A 10,012-nucleotide genomic window follows, 5' to 3' on the forward strand; every position below is an offset into this window, starting at 1 on the left:
TGTGATCACCCCAGCCAGGACCGGGGGCGGGGCGGTGGGGGTTGAACGCGGGTCGAAGGTGATCGCGCGCGGCGGTGGCAGGCGGGTGACGGCTCGCCATGGCCAAGCACCACCCGGACCTGATCTTCTGCCGCAAGCAGGCCGGCGTCGGTGAGTCCCGGCGGGCTCACACCGCACCGCACCTCACCTCACACCCGCTACTCCTGCGGGGCCCAGGGAGGCGCGGGCCCGTGTGTGTGCGTGCCGTTAGCGGCCGTTAGGCCTGGCGGGGAGGGCGCCCCGCCCCTTCCGCTGTTTTATTTCACTTTTATGTTGGTGTTTTGTGGGGGTTTCCGCCGCAGTGGGATTGGGGGTGCTGCAAGGAGGCTGCTGCTCTCGGAGTCCACTGCTCTGGGGTCCCGCGCCTCCCTCAGTGGAGCTGAGTGGCTTCAGGGCCTGGGGAACTGCAGGGTTCTGTTCCTCGGATAGGGTAAAGGCAAGTGAGGTGGGTGTTGAACCCAAAAAGACGTGGTTTTGATGTATTTCACGCCCGTTGTGTTGGCCATACCAGTGGAGCCAGGGGAAGGAGCTGAAGGCTTTAACTCTGGGAGCATCTTTCTGTCTGCAAGATAACATTGTATTCCAGGTTATAGAATCGCAGAATAGTTTGCTTTGGAAGGGACCTTAAAGCTCACCCAGTTCCAACCCCCTGCCATGAGCAGGGACACCTTCCACTAGACCAGGTTGCCCCAAACCCCATCCAACCTGGCCTTGAACACTGCCAGGGATGGGGCAGCCACAGCTTCTCTGGGCAACCTGTGCCAGTGCCTCACCACCTTCACAGGGAAGAACTTCTGCCTAACATCAAATCTAAATCTCCCCTGTGTCAGTTTAAAGCCATTATCCCTGTCCCTACATGCTCTTGTCAAAAGTCCCTCTCCAGGTTTCTTGCAGCCCGTTTAGGCACTGGAAGCTGCTCTAAGGTCTCCCCTGAACTTTGTTTGCATTTGTTATACCTCTTTACAGATAATGAACTTTTTTTCTTGTCAGAATTTGCTCTGATGAATCTCTTGACCCTCAAACTTAACTGAATCACTATTTATTATTTGTGAATGTGTAGATCTGGTTGTTAGAACTTGATATTTATGACATTAAAATAGCTAACGTTGTTGTCAGTTTCCTATACAAGTGGTAAGACATCTGAGATAAATGTAACTACCTTCCTGTTCTGAAGAGAGGAAGGTATTTGGGCTGCCTTAAACCAAATAAACACTTGGTTAATTTCTTTTTTCATCATTAAAAGCAGTGTAAAGGCTATGCCAAGATTCATGTATAGGATTTCCTTGAGTCAAGTACATTGGCTGTGTTTGAAATGGAATAATGAATGTAGATTCTCCTACTGTCAATGGGTGTTATAATGCATTTGCAATGCATCTAAACTTTGATCTTGGTGAATGTCTTCAGGAGGATACATATTGTTTTATCATAAAAATATTTGTATTTATGCTCAAACTGTTTCCGTGGTTTACTTTTTTCTTTTAAAGACTGCTCACTGCAGAAGATAATTATTTGACATTCAGGCTTGCAGTTACTTACGTTTTTTCCTGCTTCTGCCTCAAATAATTCTTTTTTGTTCTTTTTTCTTAAAGCAATTGGAAGACTTTGTGAAAAATGTAAGTATAGCTTCTACATAGAGTTGTTTGAGAACATGGTGGTGTGGTTAGAGCATCCAGTTTAGAATTGGAGATTTGGTTCCATTTTTGCTTTAACCACAAACTTGAGGTCACTCTTTGAGATGGGAACAGTTACTTGTGAATTGCAAGTGTAAATAAATGAATAATTACAAAGTTACCCTCTCAAATAGGTTGTCAGGCAAATGCATACTCTTCTAGAGAATATGCTGACAGGGTTTGCAGTAGCTGTGGCTACAGTGACTTCTTGATTGGTTGCTTGTAATCTGTAATATAAAATGATCAGCCTCATCATTTCAAAGCAGGGGGGAAAATTGCATTTTTGGAATCTGACACCTGGGGAAAGGTTCCCTTCAGCATCTAGCATAAAAAGGGGCAGGGGAGGGAGGGCACACAACATCTGGAGTTAGAGCAGGAACCCCCTACCGAATAGAGTATGATCTGTCATTAGATCCTTGTAGGGAAACAGAGGAAATAAGATGAATAGTTTGTGATTCAAAAATAGTATGGAAAGAAGCACAGTCTGAAGCAACAAGACTGTTTACAAGAGCCCTTGGCAGTGTAACAGGTTCCCATTGGTAGCAGTTGAGGGCTGTCGTGCTGGAGATTTAGGAGCAGGTTAGATGAGCTGTTTGTGGGAGTCAGGATTAGATGCCTTGGGAACTGGTAATAGGATATGAAGCCTTTCATCCCTAGGTCAGTGTTTTGGATAAGGTCCAGCACAGCAGAGACTGTCAAAGGCATCTGTATGATATGAGTACTTGAATTTCAGTTGATTCCTTGTGAGAAAGCAAGAGCTACTTTTGTGAAGTGGCTGTTTATGCCAGTTTGCCCTTTCTTTGGCCTTCTCACAGATGAAGGATTAAAGGGACTATAAGTACAATCTCTTACCTCATTGAGGATAGTAACCCCAGGCTTTTGTTGATGTGGCACTGTAAGAGAAACTTACACTGCTGCTGCTGTGTAGGTAAGGACATTAGTCCTGTCAGTCCAGCTTTTAGTTTTCTTCACAAGTGAAAAACTCAGGAAAAGTTCTAGAGTAAAAATAATCTAAGCAGGTTTTGGCTAATCACAGAAGTGACTTTGAGTTTCTTCTCTGATTGTGAATGCATGAATGCATAAATGAAACCCTCACATATTACAGGCTACTGGCCCTTGTTCCTCCTAACTCTGGGTGCAAATACAAAGTTGCACCCTGTGCAGGATAAACTCATACATTCAATTACATTGTCTTTGAGTGTAGAGGCAAATTCTTTGATTCGGAAGCTTTTCCTCTTTGATGAGAGTGTGGAGAAAAGGCCAGATTGTTCTATAACCAGCGGCTCTGCTGTATTTGCAGGTGATGGCAAATGTGTTATCTGTGACTCCTACGTGCGGCCCTGCACCCTGGTGCGCATCTGTGACGAGTGTAACTATGGCTCCTACCAAGGGCGCTGTGTGATCTGCGGAGGACCAGGAGTGTCTGATGCCTACTACTGCAAGGAGTGCACCATCCAGGAAAAAGACGTACGTTGGCATCCTGTCTCCTGTTGAATCGGTTATGTCTTTATTTAGTAGCCATGCTTTCCTTAAGGGTCTTGGAGATACTGAAATTAGTGTTGGACTAGGGGTGCTTGGATTCCACTACCAAAATTGGCACTGGTTTTCATTACTTCCTACCTTTCTTCCCCTGATGGTAGTTTGCCCTGTTTACAAAGCATTTTGAGGTATTGGAATTCTCTTCATCCCAAAGGGTCTTTGACTGCTTTGCACTCACACTCAAGGCTCGCTTCCTCCACGCACTGCTTGTTACCACTTTAAGTTGTTGTGTTACCGGATCTCTCAGCTTAGGTTTTACCAGGGTCAGAGACATTCCAGACACTGCAAACACACTGCTAGGAGCAGCTCCTCACTGGAAGTCCATTATCAGCCACTGACCAAGGGCACGTACAGTATCATAAGGCCTATGGAATTGCCACCTGTGTTTCCTTTTGGATAACAGCATAAAGATAGACCTTAGTATCTAGTGTCTGCATTTTATTCCTTTTTTTGTTTGGCCTGTATTGAAGACACCTTTTTTTTTGCTAACATTTTTTGGTGTGATGATCCCTTATTTCTATTGTCAGTGCTGTAATCTTTTTATGATCTTGTGCTGAGACATTTAACATGCATTACTCTGCATGTTAAATGAGGCAGCTGTTTACCCACTTTAAAGTATTTGTTAATATCCAACACAAGTGCAGGACGTGAAGAACTACAAATGAAGTGGTAGAAAGACTTTTGGGAAGAGCAAGAACATTTGCAGTATCCCCAGAATACGGGCCTGATAGCTGTGAGAGTATCTGTTAAAGGTTGTTTGGCTTTTGGTTCTTCGCAAATGCCATTTCCAGCATACCTTAATGACTGGAGGACATGCTGAGAGAATGGTTCAGATTGTTACAGGAACATGCTCAGCTGAGTGAGTTGCTGATTTAATTCTCTGTGGTACCTACCTTTTCTCTAGAGGCCTGCAGCTAAATTCAGGACAGGGGTAGGTGCTCATTTGAGTTTAGTCATTGCATCCGACAGGACCATAATATTTCTTAGTATCAAGATAAGGATATGAAGACTGTGATAGTGGTGCTGCCTCCTACTTCAGAAATGCTGTGAGAAAGAGTAGTCTTGTTCACGTGCCTTTGGAACCAAGGCATCTAGCTTGATAAGTCACGAGTAAAATAAGCTTGATTTTATTCCTACCAATTCATATTAATTCCAAACAAGTATTTTTCATAACCTAAGCTCACTTGTAGCTTACTGTGTCTGGTTCAGGTGTGAAATAGCCAGCTGCTCTGCAAGGGAGGATTATAGAAAATGTAGAGGTGGAGGAGCAAGAGAATGATGTCAGAACTGAAGAATTTGTAACAGCTGGGTGAAGGCTGCTGTGGGTGAAGGCGGTTGCTCTGTACCAGCAAACTCAAATGTTGGGGATTATTACAGATGTGAAGTTGCAGATCTGAAGCTGGTCGGACATGATTGGCTTGCAGGATTGAAAAGTGCTGGCACAGGTGTAGGGTGCCCAGAATGAGTAAAGTTAAGTATGCTGCTGTCAGTTATGGTAGCTGGTGCTGATGTGAATAAGAAAAGCAGATGGACAGAACCGTATACCTGAAGCTCTAACACTCCAAGGTTTCAGTCACAACACTTCCATCATCCTCAGAGAAAGACTGGAAAAGATAGTGAAGCAAGAAAGCAAATATTAAAATGGAGGGAGGAGGTGGAATTCTGTTACGCACCAGGCAAAGGGCACTTGGTTCATTTGTTCTGGTGGAGGGAGGAATGGGGTATTGTTTCACCCCACTTCCGTCTGTGGGTAAGGACTGAAATCCTGCCTTGTTACCAAGGACAGCTGTGAGTTGTTTTCTTGGGGACAGAAGCATGTTCATGTGCTGCCTCCTTAGGAGGAGGTGGAGGAATGAACAGAGCCCTGCAATAATACTGTCAAGATTGTCACAGACTCCCTGGGTCGTGGGAGGTAAGGCTTGGAAGAGTCCTACTCTTGAGGTTCAAAATCACATAAGCAGACAGTAGCTGGAGATGGTTTGTGGCAAGTGTATGGGGGAGGGATGATTTTCCCCCTTCTGTTATTTCTACCGTGCAGACCCTTCCCACTGGGTTGCATCTCCTGCACAGGAGCAGGAATTGGTGGGGCAGCTTGGATGCAGTTTCTGTAGCATCTGATATCTGCCCAGAGGCTTTCTAAATTTAATGCACTCAGGCTTACACAATGGTCAAGGACACATGTTCCTCTGCCTGCTGCCCCCACCACCACCACAGCTGCTGTTGCCAGCCAGAGCATTTTGCTCCCAAGTGTTAAGCAGATGCTGGGTTCACGTGGCCCATGGGCAAATGTTCCCTGGTACACCAAGAGGTGCATCTGTGATTTGTTTTTGCAGACACATCTCTGAGGCGCGTATCTCCCACTTTCCTTCTTGCTTTTCGTGTGCCTTTTCTCCCATAGTCCACTGAGATATAGGTACAAAAACTTAATTCCATGTAGCTGCTATGAATAGTTGTCCTCTCTCAAGATGACCATATAGCCTCTGCAGAAATCAATCCAGGATGCAGGAAAGCCGAGATTCATCTCTCCTGTCACAGCTTAGAGGGATCCCTAATCACAAGAATGGTTTCGTGACATCTAAAGCAACAAGATTCTTTTTGCCTAAGGAGGAGAAAGGTTATTCCTCTGGGCACTATGAAGCCTGCATATTCTCATTTAGAAAGAATACAGTCTTGAGGCACTGAGCATTAAACTGCTGATGTTACAAGAGCTGTTCGCCATCGTCGCCCTGGAGATAGAGAAATATAATGTCCTAGACTAATGTTAAAAAGGTGTCCATCCTCTTCTCTGTTCCACTACTCTCTTGCTGGTAGTAACCAGATTTGAAGGGCAGTTTGTCTGCACAGGTATTCAAAATGTGTGTTGCGGATAGAGTGAGGAGTATGGGAACTGAGAACCTACTAGAACTATGTAAGTGACAACGTTGTGTTTATGAATCTCCTAACGTGCATCCCCTTTTCTTCTTACAGAGAGATGGTTGCCCTAAGATTGTCAACCTGGGCAGTTCCAAGACAGATCTCTTCTATGAAAGGAAAAAGTATGGCTTCAAGAAGAGGTGATCCTATCTGTACATGGCTACACCTCATGTCAGGTTGGCAAGAGGGTCTTGGAACATCTCTGGACTTTACAAGTATTGAAAACTGGTTGATTATTTTTCTATAAAGCAGTACAAATTCAATGGTATACTTGGGGTTGGAGAAATAACAGACTGAGTGGGGACTGAAATCTGATCAGAACTATCAGAAAGAACAAATGAGGATTACTATCTCTTGCCTTTCCAGAAGTTCTGCTATAAAAATCTTGGTGGGCAGCTATTTACACATGAAGACCAGCTCAGTAAAAAGCAAGTGCCATTTGTGGCATGGGGAAACATCTTGGGGTTGTTCTTACCAGGCCTCCTCTCAATTGTTTGAAATTGCCCCATGCATCAGTTCTGAACAAGAGGGCATCAAGCCCGTGTGTCTGCTCCCCCTCCTCCAGTATATTTCCATGCCGCCCTGTTTTGAAAGGAACTTGCTTGTGGCTGGTGTTTTCCTAGGGAGAGCACAGCTGTTCCATGTTTGCTTTGACAGATTAATCCAAGGCTCTTTCTTGTAACCAATTTTGTAGGATGCATATCAATAAAGCGTCTTCTTTTTGGTTTTATTTTTTGTATAACAAGGATTTCTCTCCAGTTCATTCTGTGCTTAGCCTCTCTGGAGCTTTCGGGGACACACAGGATTAACCCAGCTAGAACTGCACAATGGGTTATCTGGTTTCTGACAGTGTCTGCTTATGGCCACGTGATGTTGCTGCAAGGAGCTTCAGGGAATGGCTATTGCTTTTGTCTGCCTGTGATCCTGACCACTGATCATTTTGTCGTGTAGCGTGAGGATCGCTGAGCTTGTAACCCTTATCCAAGCTAATACGGCTGTGGTTGTTGTTTCACCATGCAAACATCCAATCCCTTTCTAAAACCTAACTAAGCTATTTGACTCGCTATACTGTTCTTGTGAATAAGTTAAAGCCTTCCCTGCTGTAACTGGAAACCAACTATTGTGTTCTAGGCTATGTGTGCTGGAAACCAGAGGCTGCTTGTTTGTCAAATACCAGTACAGGCTAAAAGCAGTCTGTTGGCTCAGCAGAGACCTGGGAACTGGTGCTTTTATGCAGAGGAGGAGCTGAGTTCCCTACTAGTGTGCGCACTCCTCAGATGTTTAAATCAAGGCTCAAGCTCAGCATGCTCTGTAGCTGTTAAAGCCTTTACAGTCTAAGCACAGCCTGTGGTACAGTAACGGGATTCTCTTTGTGCAGCCTTGGGGGGCAGAGCCTGTTTTGTACTCCCTCCACGATTTCGGTTGTTCCCGAGGCTAGTACCAATTCCTCTAACTCCTTGTGGTTTAAATGCCTCTTCTACCTGCTCCAGCCATTTGGGTGGTTTGGGTAGGAGTGAAAACAAGGAGATAGGTTGTGATCATCCTTCCTTTAAAAGTCATTTCTTCCTGTTGCAGTTAGCTCTAGCTATGACTGGTCCTGCAGCTATCACAGCTGCTCCTCCCTGTCCCCTCTGCCGCAGCTATTAATTCTCTCAGGTTTCCCTTCAAAGGTTTTTGCAGTGCTGAGAGTATCTCTGTGTACTCATCCCTGCACCATGGTTCCCTTACACAACCTCTGGTTAATTTTTACCAACACAGATGCCATTTGCCAAGATGTTCAGAGCACACTGGTTCTTTGGTTCCAGAAAACCCTCTCTCTCAAAGCAGTTCAACCTGACTAAGCAGCTGCCTCTTGTTCCTGACTGGGGCTCCCGTGTCAGGGCCATTATCAGCCGTGTTAAATTCTATATTTCTTTAAAAGCAAGGCATGATGTGCAGATTTTTTTTGTACCTGGAACATTATCACTTCAACCAGAGTTTAGCACTTGCTCTCACTCAGGCCACCCAAGTTATCACTCTATGAATGCAGAAGGTTTTACATAGTTTTTTTTTTTCCCCCTGAAGTTTCTAAGGTAACAAAAGTTGTTCAGTGAAAGTAGAGAAGAGAAGAAAAGAAGGTTGAATTATTTCTTTTGTCTTGGAATTACTGCCCCTGGGGCAGGGACCCCTAGAAGATCCAATTTTAGAGCAGCCCTTGTTCCCAGTCATTCAGCAGGATCAGTCTGGCAGGGGTTACTATAGAGATACAAGTGTCCCCATCCCTTCCCCCACCCCCAAAAATGGCTGAGCTGTACTTACTTTCTTGGCACTTCGGGTGCCCTCACTCTGGCTGCTGGGTATATTGGGCTGCATTCTGGCAGCTGTGAGAGTTAAGCTGCCATTTCTAGTTGTTCTGAGTCACTGGGCAGGTGGAGAAAGGGAGGGATAGGCTTTTTCCCCTTTGCCTTGTTTGCTCAGACAGCTCTGGGGAGAACGCCAAATGCTACTGGGGCTGGATCAGGTCAGTGCTGCTGCCTTTCTGGTACTTTCAAGAGCATGGACGGGACATTGCCCTGAAGCTGCTAATTCAGACAAGGGTAATGGATACAGTTGGGTAACACAGAAGAACTCAGACTTGCTTGCATGGTAATGATTTCTGTTCACCAGCAAATAAAACCCAGGCAGGGCCCCTAGGAAAGTGTGGTATTTTTTTACCTAAACAGATTTTAAAGTACTTGTTCAGTAGAAGGAGATTTCCTGGCAGTAATGGTGACCAGAGCACATGCTTAAAGGGCAAGTTTCCTTGCACGGTTTGGAAATGAGGTGGGAGGTGTCCTGCTACTGTGTGCCTGCCAAGCTACATCAGCCTTTGGAGTCGTAAGCCACCCAATTCAGGGGCTCCCTGGCTGCCATGGGCAGGGGAGGGTGGAAGGGACACAGGACTGTGTCCCTGCGGCAGCTGAACACCCGTGGTGCTGCTTGCAGATCCTAACTGCACGGAGCTAAAGGTCTCTTCCTGCTGTTAACTTTTCTAGGTAGGGTTAATGGCTGCTTTTTTTTTTTTTTTTTAAATCAAAAGTTTGCTATGTAATAAGTAAAAAAATCCCTTTATTTTGCATGTTTACACTGGGGGAACGATGACATGAAGCCTCTTGGCCTATTAAGTAATTGGCCTCTCTGTTACCAGTACTAACAGAGCATCACTGCATTCTGAAACGTAGATGTTCCCTGTTAGATGCCTCTTCAGGACACCTATCAGATGCAGCTACAACTGAGCTCAGCAAATAGCTCTGTAACACACCTTTCAATCACCTAGACCTTGTCTTGACAAAGCCTTTGAGCCCCAGGTGTCACCCTGGGGTAGGCAAAGACCTGGAGTCTGCCTGTGAGCAGAACAAAATCCTCCTGAAGCCTTACCTGCATGGGAGCTGTTATTTTCTCATTAGAGGCTTCAGCTGGAGATGTTGTTTGCCTGGTTCAGTAGCAGGAAAGAATTTTTCATTTCCTTGAGGTCGTCACGTGAATTGACTGTAAAGAGGATTTAGGGTACAACAGCACTTAATTACACCCGACAATAACCCGACTGCCCTTCCTGGGCATTAAAGAGCTCCATCCCGGTGGTTCCCTCCCTCCCTCCCCACACAACACACATGATCCAGGAGCTTTGTGTTGACCTAACAGCCAAATGGCCAGGAATGCGTGAGTTGGTCGGGTGACAGAATTCCTCTGCCTGCATGTGTACCGGGTAATGACAGGAGCCCAGTCAAGGCACAAGCATTTTAAAGAGCCCTAATGTGTACCACCCTCTTAGTAACACCTTATTAAAACGACAATAGAATTTTAGAAATGTAATTGCCCTTTTTTTTTTTTTC

At 45.3% G+C, this 10,012-nt stretch overlaps 1 protein-coding gene across 1 annotated transcript; it reads left to right on the forward strand.

Moving 5' to 3' along the window:
- Window positions 1-18: 18 nt before the first annotated feature.
- Window positions 19-6,891, forward strand: PHF5A (PHD finger protein 5A). The gene is made up of 4 exons (XM_061450707.1): window positions 19-150; window positions 1,629-1,652; window positions 3,010-3,176; window positions 6,216-6,891. Exons 1-4 carry the CDS (start codon window positions 99-101, stop codon window positions 6,303-6,305), a joined length of 333 nt encoding a protein of 110 aa, XP_061306691.1. The 5' UTR covers window positions 19-98; the 3' UTR covers window positions 6,306-6,891.
- The last annotated feature ends 3,121 nt before the right edge of the window (window positions 6,892-10,012 follow it).

This window comes from Pezoporus flaviventris, unplaced genomic scaffold (genome assembly GCF_033815535.1).
Source record: "Pezoporus flaviventris isolate CSIRO_AGI_PZ_B2104156 unplaced genomic scaffold, CSIRO_AGI_Pfla_v1 ptg000011l, whole genome shotgun sequence".
NCBI lineage: Eukaryota > Metazoa > Chordata > Aves > Psittaciformes > Psittacidae > Pezoporus > Pezoporus flaviventris.

What these genes read in the sequence shown, in the direction of transcription:
- PHF5A (XM_061450707.1), top strand. Translation starts at nt 99, where the DNA reads ATGGCCAAGCACCACCCGGACCTGATCTTCTGCCGCAAGCAGGCCGGC. An exon ending in CCGCAAGCAGGCCGGCGTCG is followed by an intron (nt 151 to 1,628) that starts GTGAGTCCCGGC and finishes TTTTTCTTAAAG; the next exon opens with CAATTGGAAGACTTTGTGAA. An exon ending in TGGAAGACTTTGTGAAAAAT is followed by an intron (nt 1,653 to 3,009) that starts GTAAGTATAGCT and finishes CTGTATTTGCAG; the next exon opens with GTGATGGCAAATGTGTTATC.